The sequence below is a fragment of the Falco rusticolus genome, chromosome 1 (genome assembly GCF_015220075.1).
Source record: "Falco rusticolus isolate bFalRus1 chromosome 1, bFalRus1.pri, whole genome shotgun sequence".
Lineage (NCBI taxonomy): Eukaryota > Metazoa > Chordata > Aves > Falconiformes > Falconidae > Falco > Falco rusticolus.
Genome location: NC_051187.1, coordinates 43692950 through 43716196, shown reverse-complemented (window position 1 = coordinate 43716196; position 23247 = coordinate 43692950). Strand labels below are relative to the sequence as shown.

The following is a 23247-nucleotide window of genomic DNA, read 5'->3' as shown; positions in this document are numbered from 1 at the left end:
ATTCTTTTGTACATTAGTCTGTAATACACCTGTGACAGCTACTAGAAGTGTAGTAGATGTTTTTATGGCTTTCTGCTTAATTATTTTCAGTTTGTTCCAAAGCAGCTCCTTACACAGCATATGTTTTCTTAACCCAAAATCTCTTGCTGGTCTCCTCATAACAAATTAAGGGGGGTAAGGGGAGAGATTGGAATGATAAAGGATGGTTTCAGGGAAGGTGGGAGTAGTGCAACATGAATTAGAGACTTGTATGCTGAATAACGCTGAGCCAAGGGGTGGCAATGGCAACCAGACTATTTCCTTTCATATACAACAAATAACCCTTGAATGGGCCTGTGACTGCAACATGAGCACATGGAAACAATCCCCTTGCTGTTGCCCTTCTCAGTGACACAAGGAAAGGTAGAAAGCAATGCCAAAAAGGCAAAGTAACAAACAGAGACACTATTGTTTTTACTTACATGTTTGAAGGTGAAAATAGATGCTGAGGAAAAAAAAAAAAAACACCACAAAACACAGAAATGAAACAAACTTACCTTTGATATAATGGTTTTCCGCTGCTCATAAATTACTATCTCCTTTACAAAGGATTGATTGTGCATCTGGCCATGCTTTGTTGCACCGCTCAAGATGGCTAACATTTTTTCCTTCCTTTTTAATCTGTAGCTCAGTGGCAACAACCACCTCAGACAACCAAGCCAAAGAAGGTGCGGCCCTCAGCCAGCCGATACGCTGCACTTTGTGACCAAGGACTAGACATCAAAGCAGCTTTCCAGCCTGAAGCAAATCCAGTCCACCTGACAATGCAGTCTGGCTTGGTAGAGAGCGATGATCTGTAGATTCAACTGCCGCTTCCATCATTTTCTTTCAAAGCAGAAACACTGAAAGCCATTGCCTTGACCAATGATGCTCCTATGTCACTTTATGCAAAGGCAGACACCTTCAAGTACAAAAGATAGACAACAAACAACAATAACCATATATTCCTTATTCATTATACCAAATTAGAAAAATAGGTAGATTATTAATAGAAATGTACACACTGCACAACAAATCACATTCACCAGTTCCTTATACCTGAGTTGCTTCAGCTCTTACGAATAGCCCTTTTCATAAAGGCCAAGATACATCAGAGAGATTTTTCAGAAGAGAACACTATTTATCACTACATGCCTTCGTAAGCAGTAAGTAGATGCTACAACCTCAATGGTGCAAGATGTTTTACTTGAGGCCATTAGATCACAAAGAAAATTGGAATGTATCATTATCTAGACTTCTAAAGTGGTAATGCATTCTGATAGCTACAATGAACAAGTGCAATACTGTAAGAATAAAACAGGAAGGGACAAGGAAGAGAAACGTAAGCAAATGCTGTATCTCTGTGAAGTGCCTTCTATTCTACATTGAAAAAATATCTTGCCTTAAATGCTGTTAGTATGGACAACTCTATAAAGCAACATCAACATGGTAATTTTAAATTTACTCTTATTTTTCCCTCTTGCCATCGATGGGGAGGCTTACTTACAAACATACAGCAAAGACGGTTTAAGCATAAGTAATTTAACCTTTTCAAGATAATGAAGAAAAAAGAGATGACGTGTAAGAACAGTCTATTCCAGACTATGAATATTGGTAACTAGATGGGAAAAAAAATGCCGACAGTATGAACCACCGCAGTAGGTTACTGCAAGAGGTGGGAGTGGGACAGGGCAAGAGGTTGAAACCATAGAAAAATCTGTGGATTTCCTGAAGACACTCTGTAGCCTCCTCATACTCCCATTCAAGAATCTGGAATTCTAAGGTGAGCTGAAAACTACGGAGTGTATGTATGGGACGTTTGACTGCTTAAAGCTTGTGTAATGTGTATGAGGATTTAAGGAAATGTATAGTAAGTGAAAAATGGGTTGAGACTGCAATATAAATTTAAATGACAAGGATACGCCACAGGTGAAAAGCTTGCAGATCTGAGGAGGTAGAAAAAGAAAATGGACACAAACACCATCAAATTTGTGCGCCTTTTTTCTTTTTTTCCTTAACATAGCACATGTCTCTGGTAGGTTTTGGTGGGTTTTTTTCTTCTGACTGTAGGCAAATGACAGCTCTTTTAATGGGTAGAGTCTGTGCGCCGTAGATGAAAAGCCCAAAGGCTACTTTCAGAATGCAAGGCAAACCCACATCAAACTGGAGCCCCACCTAAGTCAGACCTGACTAGGTAGTTTTAAATTAGAACCAAATGGATTTCAGATGAAGGGGAGAGAGGGATGGAAGAATTACTAGGCCTGACAAGAAAAATGAGCATTTGATGGTACGAGCTACGATACTTTGCTATGAAAGGAAAACACTGTATTCCTTATATGAAGCACATATATGGTATCTTTCATTATTTATAATAAAAGTGTTGAAATCTTTTATCTCAGTTCAGTTATTCAGAAGTCCTGTACTTAGGTTGTTTGGGTTTTTTTATTATTTTGTAATTGTGTACACCATATATTGCATTACTGCTATACATGTATTGCTTTGTAAGTACACAAAGTTTGTTTTGTTTTTTTAGTGACTAATAAACTTTAGCACATAAGGTAGTACTATTCTGGTGCAGGATGTGACCAGGTATGGGGATCGTTAATCTAGATTAACGTCATAGTCTGTCATCTGGGAATAATCTGATTCTATTCTAGAAGTATGTCATATCATTTGCCAAATTTTTCTTGACTGTGACATGCTAATTAACTTTTTTGTTTAGCTTCACTAGCATTATTTTGCCACCTTTTAATTGTATTTATAAAAAAAATGTATTATCATTACTTGGGATTGTTGTGCTGATATAATGTGGGTTTAACATCAATAAATATTACACAAATAGAAAGTTTTCCATCTGGTAAAGACTGTTTCAGTACAAGCCTGCAAGTGTAAGATGTAAAAATTTTATGTATTATGCATACAGATGAAATGAGGGCTATATGCAGCGTCTAAAAATTACTAGAATTTATTAGAATATTCTGCTTCTGACCCAGAATCTTGTTCAAACAAAACAGAGGAACATGGCCCGTAAGTTCCGAGAAACTTCTGCCAAATAAAAGTACTTGAATATACTTTTTTAAAATAGGTTAGAAAATACGCAGGTCTATCTTCCATGCCTAGTAATCACAACACAACATCACAACTGATTCCAAGTAAAAGGCACGGTCAAAGTACTGTTAAATTTTCATTTAAGAACAGTCTTCTAACAAGGCAGTATCAAAATTTTAAAAATGAAATGTTAAACTTTACTTGTAAAATCCTGCATGTAAGCTAGCTTCTCCTTCTTTCCTTTCTGTGCAGACACCAGGAAAGATGCAAGATAAGTTTTTTTTCTTCTAGGTTTACTTTTCAAGTGTTGATTACCACAAACAATTATCTCAGCAATTGAGTACTGACATTAATGGTGATACTGCAACTGAGTCAATGGAGTTCTGTCTGCGTACAGTAAATTTATCTTTGGCTTAGAGACTGAAAAACTGCAACTGCTCTTGTGAGCTGGCTTAAGATGAGGTCATCATCACTTTTTGCCTCTGTATATATGTACAGACACACACTTAAGTACTAAATCACATCTCTAAGCAGCAACATTGTTTTTATGAAAACATTCAGCTGTGCTGTTGCTTAGTTACTGGGACTGTTTAGGTTTACAAATTCAGAGATAGAAGCGTGGCACAAGAAAATGACATACTTTTCAAGCCAAAAATCTGATGTTCTTGGAAGCATCAAAGTAATTTTCAGAAGTTTAATCTCCCTCCAAAGACAGACAGTACGACCTGAAAGTGTACTTTACTTTTATCATTTTGTAGGACTAAAACAAGAAGTCCTAACTTTTTGCAAGACTTCAGGTTTGGCTATGGAAAGACTTAAAATTCTTTAGGAAGCTGATCAGCCCAAGTGTATTCAAAGCAATCGAAGACTCGATGCAGCTGCATTCAGGATGATGACAGAAACCTCTGTCAAGAGTGTCAATAGTGAGGTGCAAAATTCCACAGGCATGAAGGTTTGTTCAGCTGGTGGTGTACCTTAACACATGATGCCTTTATCCTGCAACTTCACAACAACAGCAACAATTACTTAACACACACCCCTTTTTTTTTTCCCCCATCACCACCAACTGGGGATCAAAACCAAACTAGAGTCCAGTTCGAAACTGGCTTATAAAATCATGGTTTCTTTCTGTATTGCCACTTTCAAAGGCCCTTTTAATTCCCTTCGGTTGTATGGTAATAAATGCCTGGATTCCCCACATATGGACAACTACTTCCTTATCTCTGCAAGCAGCCCAAATGGATGTAATATGCAAGTACTTCATGAGATCGTATTATCCATCATGTCATGATGCTGAGGGGATCGGCTGCATGCTCTGGCTGTACAGCCCGGCTGCCAAACCCACACGGTGTAGTACAGATCGATTAATGCATGGACTGGAAACGCCTGCTCAGATTATGCACGCTGACAACAGACCTGATTCACTGCCTCACAAATCAGATGTCAGCAAATTCTGCCCTGTGCATGTACATTTAGCTCATTCTCCTGAGCTGGTGGCAAGAAAAAGCCCTCCCCATGCAGAGTTTTCCTGTTTGAGCAGAACTGTGAGCACATAATACACATCAGGCAGATGAAAACACATACCCTGCCCCAAGAAATTTACCATTTACTCCAGACAGCACACAGTATTCTTTAACATGTATTAAAGCTTGCGACTCAAAATCGGAATTAAGCCACAGTCTCTTTACAGAAGTAATTAATACATAAAATAATCTCATACTGCACCGAATCTCTAATAAAAATGTTGGCACTTGCAACATAACGCTTAGCTCGCGCTTAGAGCAAAAAAGCCAGACTACCAGCAACGGTACCTGTACAGCAATGACTTCAGCAGCTATAGAGAGGACAATTGATGAATGAACTTCAGTCTAACACCAGCAGGAAAGAGAATTTTTTTGCTTTAGGAACCAACTGCAGTACAACAGGTAAACCCTGGGGGAGGGCCAAGTCTTGCAGCTGCTGTCACTTCCTAGTTCTGAAGTAGTTTTAAGTGGTCCAGAAACAGCTGCAGAACAAGAAAGGAGAGAAAAATAACAGCACATGGCCACTACTCAAAACGATTACATCATTTACAGCAGGAGCTCTACAAATCTCATCACATTGAATGGATTAGAGTGGGGTTTTTTTGCCTGAAACTGTTCTGTTAAACATACAATGCAACATCTCGTCAGGCTTTTCCCAGCCAGCTCTTGGCCCAGACATCACAGAGTATTTCTACAAAGATGTAAGGGTACAAAAAGACATTGCCAAGGACAGGACCTTTCCAAGCTACTGCAAAAGGTGTTGAAAACACCTTGTAAGATAAGACTTCCCACGCAACAGGCAACACACCTCTGTTCTACTGCAGATTAAGAACTAGTGAATTTTGGAGATGCCTTTTACCTGCAGCTGTTGTCTGAGCAACTGCAGGAAAGTACAGGTCTAAAAGAAAACCTGTTTACCACACTGTTTTGTAGTATAATGCACAATTCTGTCTTACTAACATACTAACTCACTTCTTCCTACAATACTTCAGAATCAGATTCACTGAACATTTTCATAATACCCTGCTAATCCACAATGTTTCATTTTTCTTAAATTCTGTATTAACTTCAGCTGTACAGTCTCTGATTGTTTACCAATTCTTGTTTAATAACGTGTAATAAACAAAAACCTAAAATCTGATGTAATTCTTCTATCAGCACAATTGCTAGTAAATTCAAAGACCTTGAACTGTATGTGAAAGATGTCATTTCAGGTAAGGTACCAGCAGCAGCTTTCATGTTTCAGTTCGTAAAGTTCCAGATCTACTTTCTACTAGGAGAAAAAGCATAATTACATAATGTAGATTTCAAAATCTAAAATAGGCTGTTGTTTCCTCAGTGTCCTGAGCATAAAAAAAAAAAAAGCATAACATAGTTAAAAATCTTAATAGAAAGAATGAAGTAATTTAAAATTATTTTTTAGGCTTTTTCTGAGCAGCAAATCCATTACACAACCAACACCATAAAAGCAGAACAAAATTTTAATTTGTGATTATTAGTGCTTTCTTGCAACATGTAATAACGGTTATAAGAAAAGGCACAGCTACTGCTAGTTAACTATCATTCTAAAAAAATTAATTTCAGGCCAGCCTATATATCCTAAGAATAGAGCGTCACAGTGTTTCCGATCCCTGACTCCAAGGACTAGGACGTCAGTAACCAAGCCTAAGGTGAAGCAAAAGGAACACAGCACCTTAAGCAGGGAAAAAAGTGTTGATGATCAGCACGCCTCCACCGCCCTCACTTCAGAGTTGTCTTGGCTGCTTTTGACAGATGTCAAGTCAAAATTCAGAACTGAACTCGCAGTAAGTGTGGCTGAGCTCAATGTGGAAGTCAGAGAAAGGTGACATAGCAAAGCATTAATTAGCAGTTAGTACAGCAGAAATACAGTTCCTAATTACAAAGGATAATACAGCAAGGGGAGCTCAAATGGATTGTCCTTTTTAGAGGCAAAGCTAAGTTTATTACTTTGGCAATGCAAGTGCCTCTTCACAGACAGCTTCAGCTGCATATGTTGGAATAAATAATTTCTTACGAACAAAATTCACCTCATATTAGTAGTCTAGTATACTTGCTTCTCCCCCAAATGTAAAGGCACCACCTTAATTAATCAATGAGAGATACAGGCTCGTGAGAAGCATTACGGGAAGCCAGATAATACAGCATTAGTAAGAAAGGTGCCATGGTGCTAATAGAAACAAAGATTTTACAGAAAACTTAGTAAACAGCTTTGCAAAATCATGTAAGTAAATCAACCTCACTAATCTAATCTTTACAGATCAACTGAATACGGCTTCACTGTGTAGCATGACCTCCACTCTGGTGTCCTGAAAAATTATGGTGAACTACAGAACTACAGGTGCTCTCTGTTCTATATGCCTTTCAACAAAAGAGCTACAAGAACCTGCAGAGCACAGATGCAGTTCTGGTCTACTGCTAGCGGAGCTGTCTCACCATCACAAAATCATATATGCACACTAAACAGCATCTGTACAAAACACACACAATGGCTATATTGTTTCTTTTCTCTAGGATTACAGCAAGTTTTCAGTAGAAATGTACCAACTACCTGAAAAAATAGCATGAAAAGTCACACCAACAGCAGCAGGAATTAAAACACTGTTACTTAGACCTTTTGACAGGTCTTCAACATACAGGCAGAGATCTGTTTACAACACAGCCTTCAACATATAAGTGCAATGTGCACTCAGTCCATTTAGCATCAGAAGTACCTGCAAGTTATAATTCACAAAACATCAAACTGCTTCACGAACATACTTCAGCAATACCATATCATCAGCTTGCACTTGTTTCTAAACGAACTCTTCAAAATAATGCAATAATTTCAAACACGGCAATATGTGACACATGCAAAGCCACCTCCACAGTCAGTCAGCAGGCTGGGAAACAGTGACACCCACCACAGCTCTGTCTGCTCAGATGGTGTGAGCTCAGTGACATCTGCTCCCACGCTCCATTGACATTATCCTAACATGCATATAATGACACCAAGAAAGATTTGGTGGCTTTTACTTATATGTTGTCTCAGCACATTTAACATCATCACACCCAAACTGCCAATTTTTTACCAAACCGCCAAGTAGCCAAAGGAATAAAAGGAGGAAAAAAACCAGTAGAGTTGGATTTAAAAAAAAAAGAGAAAAACACAACTGTAGGTTTCAGTATTGTATTATATGAAATGAACAAAAATGTCCCAGATCTTAACAGATAGGAGCTGTTAATATGAAAAATAGGAGCATAAAGTATTAGAGCAGTTGTTGTGGTCATAGTCATGCTGATCTAAAGACGTCTGACAAAGCAGAGGTAATATTTGTTACGAACTAACTCAACAGACATACCTACAGCAAAAAGGAGCCTTCAGCACATGGTCTGAAATTGTGGGTAAGAATAAAATGTAATCTGGGGCTTCAGCAGAGTCCTTACTTCTTCAGGCAATAAGCACAGCCAATGCTCTTTAAAGACTTTCTCCATCACCACATTTGCCCTGTCTTTTCAAACACTGATTGATTACCCTAATTAAGCAGGTGTACCCGGTCTTGAGAAGTTTTGTTTTCATTAGCTTTATGTAAATTAACTACACTATGCTTCAAAAACAAAACCAACCAAAAAAGTCACATAATTGCAACATCCCAAAGAGATTTTGAACGCTGGGACTTAAATATCTACTTTCTACCCAAGTTTCACTGAACTAAATGCTGAATACCTTTCGGTCTTTAAAAGTCATGCCTTAGGTCCCCAAATAGCTCAGGATACATGGATTTGGATTTTACAAAACCGGTAACAGCAATGCCAGCTATCAACTTTGTACCTACACAGGCAGCTCCACTTCCCGAAAACTACGTAAATACGCTAACCAAATCATGGCCAATATAATAATGCCTTAGGACAGACTGCCCCCAGGAGGCCAAAATGAAATCTCTCCATGGGAAGTAGCACTAACTCGCTCCCCACACACTAACTCTGCAAGCTTTATATACTTCTGTTACTGTAACAGAAAGTCTGCAAAAGCTGTTCCTTGTGATAGCTCCTACTTAGAGCTGTTTGTTTTTTTCAATAAAAACAAACCCACCACCACCACACCAGCATCTTCCGTGTCCTGCTAGAAACTTCTACTGAGGATAACCATAGAACAGTTTGGGTTGGAAGAGACCTTGAAGATCATCTGGTTCCAACTCCCCTGCCGTAGGCAAGGACACCTTCCACCAGAGCAGCTTGCTCAAAATTCCCACTTAGCCCATCAATTGCAATATATGCCTCAGAAGCAGATAAAGACTAACTACAGCAAGTTGTAAGTTACAAACACACTTATAAGAAGCAGAAGTAAGGCTCCAATGACCTACCTAGGAGAAAAGAATAACACAACAAGAGTAGTCCAACATCTTCCCAAACAGCAAGAAAATAGAGATGCAAAATAATTAACTTGCTAGGCCTACAACGTGCTCCAACTAAAGCCCAGAACATGCAAATCACACTACCTATAAAGTTTAAACTAAATCAAATGTAAAGTCAACAGAAGAACAGCTTTAGGTTTCCTAACTTGGCAGTGACAAGGTAGGGCACATATAAATGAGTAAATACTGCAATACACAATCTCCTTTCAGTGAGCATATCCTTTCTGAAGCAGGAACCCAGCTGAGTTAAAATACTAAAGCAATGACTATGGATAAGTCAGAAAGGGGGCTGCTGTACAAAAGGACTGCATGCTGAGTTAAGTGACAGCTGCAAAAACACAACATGCCTTGATGGTCTCTAGAAATTCTGGGGAGGTGGTGAAAGGCCACACAGGTACAAGTGACATGGGCTGGGGTGGGAGAAAGATCTGGAATAAAACATAGTGTAAGTTGAAGGCCAGATCTGGATAGCAGTCATCTTTAAAGTGCTCCCAAAGCTAGATGATGAGGCAAAGTTCCAATGCATGCCTGAAAACACAGTTGCAGGAAGAGGAGCAGAGATTCTTCAGGAACAGCAGAAATATGGAGTAGTGGGAATTTGTAAAATACTTCATTCTGAACAAAAAAAACCACCAAACACAATCAAAGAAGTAGGAAGATGTTGGCACTTGAAATATTATAGGAGAGTTTTAAGCAATACAGCAGGTGGAGAAACATCAGACAAGTAAGACCACATGCTGTCACTTCCACTAGGAACAGAATTACAGAAACTTTGTATTCCTAGTAAGAGAGTGGACTGAAATTTTCAAAATTCAATTGAGAAACCATGGTAACAATCACACAGTCCTACTCAAGAACACCCACAAGCAAAAAAGCCCAGAACATTTCTATACAGTTTGGCATAAAAGCTAGCAGCACAAGAGGTCTAAAAACGTCTGTTTTTACTCAAGGACAGTGACGTAACAGGCACACTGGAAGACAAATAAGCAAAATACTGGTACAAAATATATAGGAAAGTCATAAAACCAAATATCAATATATAAACCTCAACAAATCACATTGGAATTTCCAGGCCTAATAAGGTAAACTCTGTTGTTAGGCAATATTATCACCCACACAACTAAGACTATGGCAGTAGCTATGCTATCCAAGGACTAGAAGGCCAGCAATGTCACTATAATGAAAGGCAGCACTAACCAGCAGGTTGGATAAATGTCACACTGAAGATGCCAAGATCACTGTTTTCACACATTTTTTTAATGCAGCAAATCAGGGCCACCTAACTTTGGCTGCAATCCCTAGGAGCATACAAGACCTGAGTCAAAACGCTATTTTCAAAGACTGGCTTTGTGATGGTAATTTCTATTTCTGCAAAAATATTGACTGAGTCCAGTACTGTAGACTTCCATAAAAAAGGAGCAACATAAGGAAATACGCTAATGAAACCAAAAAGACAAGTCAAAAGAATTAAGGTGCAAGGTTGATGACAACACTAAGATTGTATGCACTGAACTTCAGTATGATAACTTTAAATACACATGTCTAAACTTTATTTGTGGGGAGGGGGAAGCTGGTATGGATTAAAAGCTACTAGAATTTAAAAGTCAACCTTTGTAAAACCAGCAGTCTAACTTTAGCAGTCAAAAGGAACCTGTCACTGAATGTAAAATTTACAGACAGATCAGAGTGTAGAGGAACAATCTGCAGAAGTGCATACACACTAAACACCACCTTGGGAACACGAACCACCCCTGAATAAGGAAAACAGATGATCAAAATAAAGAGTAAAGTGCTCAGGGAAGGGAAGGTCACAGAAAAAAATATCTCCAACCTCTGAACAAAAACCTAAATCAGTTTTTGGTACCATGCAGGAACTTGAGCAGAACGTCTACAGGCAACTTGTTGAAGGTTTTGCCCCTCAGAGCAATATGTAAGAAGAGGTTACGAGGAAAGAGTGAAAAACAGCTGGGGACTATCGCTCCCTAAGTTTTTAAGAAAGCAAGTAACTCCAGTGTGAAAGGTCTGGGTTGAAACTGCCTAATTATCAAATGACTGGAAGCTGGCAAAAGTGACAGCAGGCTTTTGGGAATTCAAAGGGTGGAAGGATCACCTGTGTTTTAAGAAGAGGTTCCAGAGGGATCTAGGGAACTACAGACTTATTGCATTTTTCTGTACATAGCAAACTGACAGAAATTGTTCTAAAGCCATGAAAACAACTGGATAAACATACTGAGGAAAGTCAGAGTTGCTTTGCAAAGGAAAGTCACGTTCAATAAACATTTTAGAGTTTTTCTAAAGACTAAAAAGAGACGAGAGTATCTGACACATTCCCTTGCCAAAAACCATTAAAGATGATGTGCTGCCAGGAGAAGAAGCTGTCATATCAGTAAGTTGTTTAAAGATAGAAGAGAGAGGGAGTTGTTCTTTCCTAAGAACATGGATTGCCAACAGACCACCACAGGCACCTATGCTGGGGCTAGCAAAGTACAACCAATTGGTGAGGGTTCTGAAACAGCAATTTCTAAAGCCCACTGTATAGTCCTCTAACTCTAAGTAACTCAAATTAATAAAGGGATAAAGGAATTAAACAAAAAAATTGCAGAACTATTTCACTGAGGAAATAGGTGTTAAAACAGCAGACTAAATTCACTGTACATAAATTAGAACAATTGACACTGGGGAAAATACAAAAAAAAAGACCTAAATACATATATAAGGAAATGGATTCCAAGCTGAACATTAATTATTCAGAACTGAGTTTTTCTTACATAGCTTCTGAAAACATAAGTGCAATGGTTAGGAAAAGGCAAAAATATTAGGCAACATTTTTGGCAACAGTATAAAACAAAACATAAATCATCCGCGGGTTTTTTTTAGGTAAGTCCACAGTGAATGTTGCAAGCAGTTCTACCTGTTCCTCCCTGAGAAGCTCAAAAAGTAAAGCAAAGGACAACAAAAATTATGTAAAGTCCAAAAGAGCTTTCCAGCAACAAGCAACTAAAAGAAATAAGACTCTTTAGCCTGAAACAGAAACAACTGAGGCAGGCAGGACACCACAGAGGTCTACAAATTCAGGAGCCTCACCAAGAGAGCGCAAGATGGCTGTTGCAATGTCTCATCCAATGTAAGAACCTGCAGGCCTCAACCAGAGCTATCACATGGCAGATTCAAACATACCAATCACAAACTGCTGGAGGTACAACAGTCTTCTAAGGAGGCATCACCACACACCTGACCTGTTACCTACCCCATGCATTCACTGCTTCGCTTTCTGAGACATCCCACCAGGCCAGACAGACAAACATGTCTGACATTGGCCCATACATCACAGAGTATTTCTACAAAGATGTAAGAACTTCTTACCCTAGTCTGACAAACAGGTATTACTTCTTAGAGTAGATGTACACAGTAAACACTGAAATGGATTATGGTTTTTAACTAGTTTTCAGTTCTAATTTACCATTTTGAAGGGGTGGGGTGGGGTGGGTGGGGAAGCCTTTTTAAAAATTATTTTAAGGCTACCAACACTTCAGACTGGTTCTATAGCAACAGCAGTAATAAAAACATAGGATGTATTTTTTAAAAAGAGTATTTAACACATGCTGAGATTCTTTTGAGAATAAAAATATATTCTCACACAAATATAAACTAAAAATGGCACTGTTAATAACTTACTTAACAGTTCCCTTACCCAACAAAACAAGGGATAATAATAATTAGGGACAGAACGCACTAAGAGGGAATTGTTTCTAGCCTCTCTAAGTTTGGCCTCTGGTCAAGATATGTCACACAGGCTTTGCCTGTGAAATACCAAGGACAGGTATGGGCATTAGTCAAGTTATGGACATATTACTACCTGACTAGTAAAAACAGGAGTAACTGCTGTCCTTCACCTTCAGCACCCTCGGAAAAAAATTCATCTACTGTTTAACCAATTCCTTCTATCAAAAAGAAAGTATTAATTAGCAATTACATTTTCAGTGCAAAGATACGTATGACATAACTTTTCCCAGCAAATGCCACCTCTCTACAAAGATATAACAGTAAGGACTCCTGAAAGGACTACCTTTAGCAGTATTTTATATTCCAAAGTGAGTTACACAACCAACTGTAAAATCCCCTGAATATACAACCATTCCTTGGATTATTTCTCAATACATACCTGCCAGAAGCTTGAACACGCACTGTTTTCTGGCACAAAGATAAAATCTCTCAGCTGCACAAACGAAGAAAATCTCAGACTTTATAAAGATTCAAAGTTATCATCAGTGAGATCTCCTTTCTGTACTTTGGTTTGTGCCAAGATGGGAAGTAATTTCAGAAGCTGAATCAACATCTGGATCATGATGCAATGAATGCTTGATCTAAGAAGTGAAGGTTCCAAACCACATCCACGGTTTCCTTCAGAGATGATAAAAAACATCAATTACCCAAAATTACTTGATCTCAACAGAAACGCCTGAGGTCAAATTTTTGGTAATTTTTCAGCAAGAGAGGAAAACTCAGGATCATTCACAGCTGAACAATTACTCTGCTTCAAAAGCTGCTTTGAATAAAATAAATGACTATTTTATTGACTATACATACATATTAAAGAGTATCATAACAGTTGAACTAAGCGTTCAAGAAGATGTAGTGCAAAATACCTTGACTTCACACTCTGGAAGTGATGAAGTGTTTTCTGAACAAATGCTGAGTCAGTGAAAAGTCTTTTATGCAGCAATGTCTGCAACTGTACTGTTCACTGGTGTACATGCAGCTCAAACTCAGAATACAGAGTCAACAACTCCAGTGACCACAGTCCTTCAGTGTATACACGCAAGTGCTACTGGATTAAATGAGTGCTGTACATACAATCAAGAACAGAACTGAGCAGGTTTTGTCTTTACAAAAACACACTGCATATAATTAAACCTCCTAAAGGCAATTCAGCTATGCTGAAGGTCTAGAAGCTCTGAGCTTTGTAGGTGCTAGCTACAAACAAACAAAACCCAAAAGGAAACTCCTTGCCACTTTGTAGGGACTAACTGATAAGAATAAAAAATTGTGCAGTTCATAGTCTTTGCCCTACATGAAAAACTTGATGCAATCATACCTGCCAACCAATAAACATGCCTCCGCACTTTATTAGCCTTGTGTAACATGGTATTTAGAAAAAAATCTCCACTCTATCCCTGATTGGAAAACATGACTTTATAAAAAAAATCATGCTTTAAAAACGTACCAGCATGTTATTTAAAGCTACACCATACCAAAACCAGATCTTTTTCAAATTGTTATATATACAGACTTTGTAATACCAAATGGACCCTTTCAGCAGCTAAACATACACACTGGACTTTACCACCGCTGAATTTCTCCTCTGACTAATTAATATCAAGTCAATTACATACATCAATCTTCAACCAATTTCCACCCCTCTCCGTTTAATTAGCATACATTTATGTATTACCATCATGACAGTAAAGCAGGTACTTATTCAAGGTACTAGTTAAGTCAGAAGCTGCAAGCGTCCATCCACAACTAGCGTACTCCTGTAACATAAGGGGTCTCCAGAAGAAAGACAACAGCTTGCGCAACTTCACAAGGCTCTCCAAATCTTCCGAGGAGAATTGCTTTCTTTAGCTGATCTTCTTCCAAATCAGCAGTCATCCCTGTGTGAATAAAGCCTAAGAGAGGAGAGATATTTGAAGAGTTACCTAATCTTCAACTATATTTCCCTAGTGGATTTTCCCTGAAATCCTCCAAAGTGAAATCTACTACTAGGATTCCACATCAGCTACCATTTTTCGAAGTCTCAGAAGTCAATCCACATCATTTTATGGCTAAGACCAATTTTTTACCTAACCAATATAACGTGTTCTAGTTTTGAAAGCACTGATGTAATAATCAAAATGCAGAGATCTATGGAAGTCCATCAAAAAAAAAGATAACTAAAAATGGGTCCCAAAATCATATTTAGTATCAATTTTCTGAAAGACAAAATACACACATTTCACCAAAACATTGTCAATGAAAACACAAGTACAAAATCTCTGGCAAGAAACCCCTACAGCTTGCAAGTGTTTCCATTATATTTTAGAACTTACGACAACACTTACGTAATTTCTATTACAGCACTCATTTGAAGATAATATTTCTTGACATTTTTGAAGGACATTTCTTTAACATTTTCAGTTATCTGGGATTCAGTTTTCCTACCGCTCTTCACATAAACTGCAGTTTCATGAACAGCTGATCTTATCTGCTTTCTAGGTACCACCAAGAGCGAAAGTCTCAGTTTTGCTTTCTACTGTACCACTCTGCCCCTTTATGATTGCTCTGGACCCTTCTGTGAGCTGCTCAATTCACTAAACAATAAAATGTATTTTTCCTGCCTAGTTCACAAGGTGAACTGGTTCATGTAGAGGTCTGAAAGGCATCAGAGCTAGCACAAGGTGAGCAGCAGAGTACACAGTTGTGAGTGGAAAAAGTCAGAAAAGACAGAAGGGATTTTTCCCTCAGGGCAGTTGTTTGCTTGGACTAGATCAACTTGTGAAATCACAGCCTTGTCCTCACTGAACTTTCTTTCCAGACTCTCTCCTTTTACTACAGGGACAGACAGGGACGCTTTCATGCCAGCTTCTTGTGGTCTTTCATGTTTTTCTAATAACAAAGAAGCATCCTCTAGCAGGAGACAAGGGTCTAATTAGTTCTAATACTTCCATCTGCAAGGGCAGCAGGTTTTGAAGGAGCAACAAAGAAAAAAACACAAAACATTTATTCTGTAATAATGGACAGAGGAACAGGTAGACACACTCTTCCAAATTTCTCAGTGTTGCCTTAAGAAGACTGAAGGTTTTGTAAAATAATGTATTACACTTTACATTGAAAAAAAAAAAAAAAAAAGAGATTTAAAGCATTTACTTACAAAGGTTGAAGAAAATAATAGACATTTGTCTCAAGTTACATTCAGAGTACAGCAAATATCCAATGCTCTTGATGAGCACGTATTGCAACAGTCAAGGATCTAGCAATTTCGCCAAAACTAACCTGGAGCAACCATGTTGACTCAAATTTGCTTTTTTGCTACTTTTTTAGCAAGAGAGCGTGAAAATCCAACTAATCCTGCTTTGTTAGCACTATATACACTTTGACCAGAGTTGCCTTTAAGTCCTACAATACTTCCTAAAATAAAGAAACATCAAAGAGAAGAAAAGATTAAATGCCTAATTTGAAACCTCGTACTAGCTTTGTAATTTTAAATGTGGAATGGAAAATGAGATTACATGAACAGGAATTAGAAGTATATTTATTACTAAGTGTACTTTATAGCCTAATGCTGGGATAAGCAAATCCCTCAATTATCTGCAATTTTTGTGGAATCCATATAATTATGTTGATCAGCAGGCAGCAGGAGAGTAAAATGAAAAGCTTTCTAAAAACATATGCTCCCACAGAAAAAAACAAAACAAAACAACCCCAAAAAAACCAACAAGCCAACTGTACCTATTTGATTCCTAGTAACTAGCAGTTAGTAGATTTAGCTACTGAAAGAGCTGATGAAGAATGGTAAAATCATTTTTTCAATAAAATATAAACTCTGAGGTGTTTATTAGTGAAACAAGCTGGGTTTACATTTAGAAGTTGCTGAAATTACACAAAAGAATAAGCATTCATAAAGAAACGCTAAATATAGAATGTCTAAATACAAAGAAATTTAATCATAACAAGTAACATTTTAATACCTTACACCTGCTAATGCTTTCTAGACAACTAGTACATTGAATTCCACTGGATTAGACAAGCAACTTACCTGTATTGACAATAGCACCTCCCCCTGGTGTTGAATAATGTTTTTTACAGCAGATTTGCATGTCAACATTGTTCCCAAAAGGTTAGTGTGAATCTGGGCTATCATATCTTCAGTCTTGGTTCTCAGTAACAAACCATCCCTAACAAACAGACAAAAAACCCCAAAAGAACTCCATGAACAACCCCAGTGACCATATGTACTCCTAATAAAATGTGAGCGATGAATGGGATATTAATGGGGATTTATATGGTTCTATACATTATAGCATTCAAAATGATGACATTGCAAGGATGACACAGAGCAAGAAAAAAGTTAGTTATACATCTGACAACAAAGCCTCCTTTGCAGAGAGGTATCAAACACTGTTTTGTATCACTTCAGGGGGGAAAAGTGAAAGAAAGAGGAGTAGAGAGGAAACTCATAAACTTGGAATGAAGAAACTACAGTGAAAGCTGTATCATCTCTTAGAATTCTACTGTCATCAGGAACAAAATATCAGTGAGTGCTTAATACTGTTTTCAGATGCACTCATTAATAATACTCTTACTAAATGCAAAGGCCCTTAGCACCTTACAATAAGATGCTGTCATCTAGAATTACATATAATTATGTAACAAATAACTAACCTGTTAATCCCAGCTGCATTAACCAAATAGTCAACAGGACCTAACTTCCTTTGCATCTCCTCAAATCCTTGTTTGCTGGATACATCACAGCTAAGTGCCAGGTGTCCTCCTGTATTGAAATAAAGGCATGTCATAATCATAGTGGAAGATGGTACACCATTCATAAACATTCTTCAGAATTTATAACTCAATTTTAAAAACAGATGTTGAACTAGTTATAACTTGAGGAACCCGTTTAATCTCCAGAGAATTAAATAAGAACAATTTTCAAGTATAGTATTGATGTATTAGTTATGTCACAATTTCTTGGTTTATATTTTTGGCCTTTTGAAATCAGAAGTTCAGCATGAGCAGGCTCATGCCTCATGGGCAGGCTGGTCTCAGTTCTGGCACGGTCAGGAGCCAAGGATGACTCAGTTCATACCGCTTCCTTGTGACCTTGAACAATTCCCTTCATCTTACAATTCATATCTTGCAGATAGAATAGGTAACACAACTTTCCAAAAGAATCTTGTGAAAACCTAACTGTACTGATACAGCTTTTCTTTCAAATTTCTCAGCCTTTATTTTCATTTTCATGTAGTTAAACAACGTTTATTTAAAAATAAAAAAATAGTTTATTTAATGACTTACCACTTTTACAGGTTACTTAAGCACAGGACAGTGAAGAAATAACCACAATGCGGCACACTTACCACCAAGATTACGTGCAGTGGTTTGGGCTACTTCCAGATTTCCAGCAATAATCGCCAGGTGGCAGCCTTTCTGTGCCAGTAATACTGCAACAGCTTTTCCTGTTCCTTGTGATCCTCAAAAATGGCGCAAACCTTGACCATCTGCAAAAATAATTCACGAATTGCAAATACACCATGAATTTTCAGGTCTAGTATAGCAAGACAGTAACCACTGTTCTTGTCAACATCGCAGACCTTATTATTGTGTAGCATTTCATTTTGCAATACCAGATTACAGAATTACTGATTTATTTTGTATACACCAAAAAAAATAATAATACTTGCACTGTTAGACACCACTTCTACAAATGCAAGTTAGTTCTTCATGATTTCTGAACTAGCAAAAATTATGTATGTAATCTAGCATTTCAATGCTAGTGTTATGAAAACAGTTCAGTCGATGAAATATGTGATTTATATATAAAAAAAGCCATAATTTATCATTCAGCTCTTTATTCAAAGCCAATGGTAGTATTTGTAATTACATTGTTCTTACAAGCACTATTTTTGTACTACAGTTATTTAGCCTCAAGGTCTCACTCCATCCTAAGTATCTGTGTTGAACAACCACATTGCAAACATCAGCGAGCATGATTTGATACTATTTTATTTACAATGTTTTCATACTAAGTTACACTGTATAATACTATGCTTTACCACTAGCCCTAGCTTTTTTTGTTTCTGCCTTTGAAGAAAAAAAAAAAAAAAGAAGGCTTTTGAAACATTCAATTATTCTGAAGTAGCTAACTTACATGTTTATGAAGGACAGTAAAAAGAAAATACTTCTGTAGAACAATTTTTTTATTCTGCAACCTCTAGAAACCAATCAGCTGTTTCGGGATTTCCTGAGGAGCCAGAGGCAGAATCCAAGCTAATAGTAATGAACTTCTTTTGCATACATTTAAATAAATCCTTTTTGAACCCAATTATACTGTCTCCATAACATCCTGAGGCAATGAGTTTTATTATTTGTGGAAAAGTACTTCCTTTTGTTCTTAATTTGCTTTCTGATTAGATAATACTATGCATTTGTCCTCATACCTTCCCCTTACTGCCCCCTTACTCTTCTGTATCTTATGCTTTCTGCTATATCCTCTTTCAGGTCTATTTAGTTACTCATATACATATGGAAGCCATTCTGTATCCCACTAAAAACTGTCCAAGCTCTTAATCTTACCACCTTACCCTTTGCCTTACTTAGGTGTATAATGCCCTTTTTGATGTGTGATAACCAGAAAAGTGCAGTGTTAAGCATACAAGGACACCATCATCTCACACACTGGCATAATGATTTTGGTTTTCTGCAACAAGGCCTGAAAAAGCAGGAAGTCCTTGACTGTAACAAAGTAAGCACGAGTGCTTGAAATCAGCCCACACATCTGCTTCCACTGTCAAGCTGCCATCAGCTCCCCAGGCACAGGAAGAGGATCTTGCATCTCAGGTGTCAGCCCTTTGCACAGACCACATACAAAAAGGTGACCTGCATGAAGACAATTCCTTGGTGATAAAAATGGGGAGCACTGACTCACCAGAAAGACCAATCTTTTGGGTGGTTTTCAGGTAGCTGGAAGAGATGAATCAAGAGGTCTTGCACACCAGTAACTACAGTTCTTACTGTCCTAGCAGACTAAAAGCACAGCCAACCAACCAGTATTTTGTTGGCAATTTTTCTTTTTGTTAGAAGCAAAACCTCAGTCTGCCTTCTCCATCATGACTGATGTCTTCTTTTACAGAATTACCGCAAAAACTCTTGCAATTTCTTGCCTTCTTGTTGCAGCAATGTCATACTGGAATATCCTCCTTCCTATTTTGTTCTTACCAGCACTGAGTATGCTACTCTTATTTTTGTTTGAAATGTGGAATAATATAATTGGGAAGGACCTCTGTAAGTCATCTTGTCTAAGTCCTCCACCCCTCAGCAATGTCAAGTGATCCATCTTACACTGTCTATAAATACTGTCAGACCTGTATGTATTTTCCAAATAATTCTAAACACTCTTAGCTACACAGGTCCCAAAAAGCTGCCTGTGGTGAGAGAACTTCTTTGAAATGTATCGCTGTACCCTCCCTAGTCTGAAAAGGGAAAAAACTGTAGCATTTCTACTGCTCTTAGAAAAAGACAGCAAAGGACCTTGTTTGTTAACCACATAAGAGAGGGAGCATAAGGCATCGTTCCAATGCAGCAGCAATATGTAATTTGTATTTTAACACAACAGAGCCATACTCTTTGGAGTTGTTACTTGGGAGGAAAAAAACCCGCAATAGGAGTAATAAGCCTGTATTCCCTGGTCAATCAAAGCTAGGGAAAAACCAAGTACCTTTTGAGCAACAGGCTCTCCCAGGTCTCCACAGATACAAATGAGCCACCTTTGTCCTCCACGGCCCTTCGCTTCTTTCACACCAAACCAAGTCCCCGTGACCCTCAGGCCCGCAGCAGCAGAGCCTCAGGCCGCACGGCTCCGAGCCCACTGCCAAGAGAACGCCCCGCGACAACCGCCGGCCGGTGGCCTGCAGCCCGCCCACGGCCCGCGCTGCCCCCCGCACCGGCCCTCGGGCACAGACAGCCCGCGTCCCCTCACGGCAAACCTTTTCTCGCTCCCCCCCGCTTATTTTCGGGCTCCCGCCAACCTCCTCCGACCCGGGCCGGCACTCGCGAAGCCCCTCCCGGCTGAGGGCAGCCCCCCCGCCGCCTAACGGCCGCAAACCGCCTCCGCCACACCCGCCGCCAGGGGGCGACAGGGCAGGGAGGCGGGGAAGGAGGCGGGGCAGGAGGCGGGGCAGGCTGTGGCGGCAGTGCGCCCCGCCACGGCTCCCGCCCCGGGCCCGCCAGTCGGGCTCACGGCAGGGAGCGGGGCGCGGTGGCGGCTGGGAGCCTGCCCGCCGCGGGGCACGGCCAGACACGTGTCGTCTTCATATTTTTTCATATGTTTGTAGAAGGAACATACAGACCTGAATATCATCTCTAAAATTTTGCGTTTCTGCTTAGAGATATCATAATATTGCTACATAAATATATAAGTAATAAAAAACCACAGCATTTTTCCATGAAAAGAAAGAAAATCAAAGCCAAGCAGTTGCTCACTTTCTCTTTAAGTTCATCTACTCAGCTCCAACACGGACATATTTCCTACCTCCAGGACTTACTCAAATTTTGAAAAGATGTCAGCATTCTGGAATAAAGACACCACTGAAATATTTTTATGGTCGTGGAAGCTCTGAACTGTAAATCTTCACTTAAAAGTATCTTTTGAAGTCACATCAGAGTTCATTTACAGTCAACTGATGGGAAAAGGACCTCTTAACAAGAGTGTGAAAATATTGACTAGAAGTATTTGTAAGTAATAGAACAGTTCTGAAGCGTGCAATTACTGTATGTTTTAAGATTTTCACAAATTTAAATAGAATAAGCATTTAGGAAGTAAGATTGCCATTCTTCATTACCTGAATCAACTGATTTACAATGTAAGAGCTTGCTAGTCTTACTATATTTGAAGACAGGAGGTATGTTTAAATCACACATTACAGAAGCTTAATTTGTTTCTTAGGAGAACTCCGGAGGACTTACTCAGTCAAGCAGAAACTCTTGTTAGTTTTTTTGGTTTTCCCCGAGTCTTTAGATTGCGTATGCTCTCCCCTGCTTGGTCAGGAAACACTGTAACTTCATGTCTAAGACAGAGGCTGCTCAGGCTTGACAGCGATAACCTACTCATCTGCTCTTGAATACTTCAGGAAGTTCAGGAAGAACGAGCATCCTTCACACTTACTGGGCTTTCTTAGAGACCACGTAACAGTTAAAGCAAGGAACATGAAATTTAATAAATAATTAAATAGTCTCACTTCCGTTGCAGAGATCAATGAAAAAATAAGTAATAAAACAAAAGGCTACCTGAGAAGTCCTGCCAACATTTTGTCATCACTGATACTTCTTTAGGTTTCTACACACGCACACAAAGTACTTTTCTTGTCAACTGTTTTCTCCTTGTCTCTTCTCTCACTTCTAAGATGACTGCAAAAAAAGAAAATCCTCATTTTTTTCACTCCAGATCTTGGCCTCATGTTAAGTAAACGTTATTGGCCCAAAAGTAAATGTTGTTTACAAAGACATACTGCAGCAGACATCATGTTGTCTTCCGTTCAGTTCCCTGATACTACTGACATAACGTCACAGTATCATTTGTGAACTGTTTTAAGAACCAGTAATGTGACTATAAAACTATCAAAACTGGTATCTACGACCCCTTTCCTCATCTGCTAAATGAAATAGAATTTTACTCAAGCTGCTAAAAAACCCATAATCACTACAGAAATGTGAACCGTCACGAAGCATTAGTAACTGAGCATTATGCTGTAGAAATAGTTTCTACTTCCTGAATTTTAGCCAAAGCAATCTAGCATTCAGTTGTCCATCTGCAACAATCTCTCTAACCTGAGGAGGGGTGACCACAAACCACACCTTTCAAGCCCAGAGCCTTCAGGAGCAGTTGCCAGCCTAGAATATACAGATGGAAATTGATGGAGCAGCACAGAGCAAGGTCTGATCTGATACAATAAATATTTTCTAAATCTCTAAAACCTGGCATGTAAGGAACAGTACATAAAAAAGCAAAGTCATAAAATCCCGTTAGATAAGTCATACTCCAGAAAATCCCTATGCTGCTTTCGCCTCTTATCCCCAGCTAAAGAGAATCATAGAATCACATTCATGCGTGACCCTTTCAGCTTTGAAAGAAAGCTCAGACTACAGCTTTTGTACCTAAACAGGTTTAGTGGAAGGTTAACATAAGGTCTGTGCCTCCAACACCATCATTACACTAATGATTGCCTTGATGGTGAGCACGTTTTTGGGTCAGATGGTCATTCTGACCTTGGGGAAATGGTTCCTTTCTTCTGTACTCCTTCCAGGTGCCACGCGGACCAGCCTCACAGTAGAGAAAAACATTCTAAACCTATCAATAAGCGCATTTCAGTGGGGCGCGTTTCCATTTTAAACACTCTCCTGTGTTCTCTGAGCACAGACTCATATCTGCCTAAGGGTGATACTCTGTACCATGCTCCAAATAATCACCCTTTTCAGGTGTGGAGGGTGGGGGA

General features: G+C 38.8%; 2 protein-coding genes across 6 annotated transcripts in view; one reads left to right on the top strand and one right to left on the bottom strand.

Moving 5' to 3' along the window:
* PALLD (palladin, cytoskeletal associated protein) overlaps positions 1–2863 on the top strand; it is a 193579-nt gene extending 190716 nt beyond the window's left edge. For all 5 annotated transcript variants that reach the window (XM_037377182.1, XM_037377202.1, XM_037377192.1 and 2 more), the window contains one exon: positions 667–2863. In XM_037377182.1, the coding sequence (XP_037233079.1) occupies positions 667–839 (173 nt within the window). In that variant the 3' untranslated portion in view covers positions 840–2863. The remainder of the gene's footprint in view (positions 1–666) is intronic.
* LOC119143202 (carbonyl reductase family member 4-like) lies at positions 2017–18258 on the bottom strand. The gene is given in 6 exon segments (XM_037377233.1): positions 2017–5071; positions 13164–14670; positions 16797–16935; positions 17423–17531; positions 18118–18234; positions 18237–18258. Coding segments are annotated over 5 exon segments (408 nt in total). The 3' UTR covers positions 2017–5071; positions 13164–14649.
* Positions 18259–23247: the final 4989 nt, after the last annotated feature.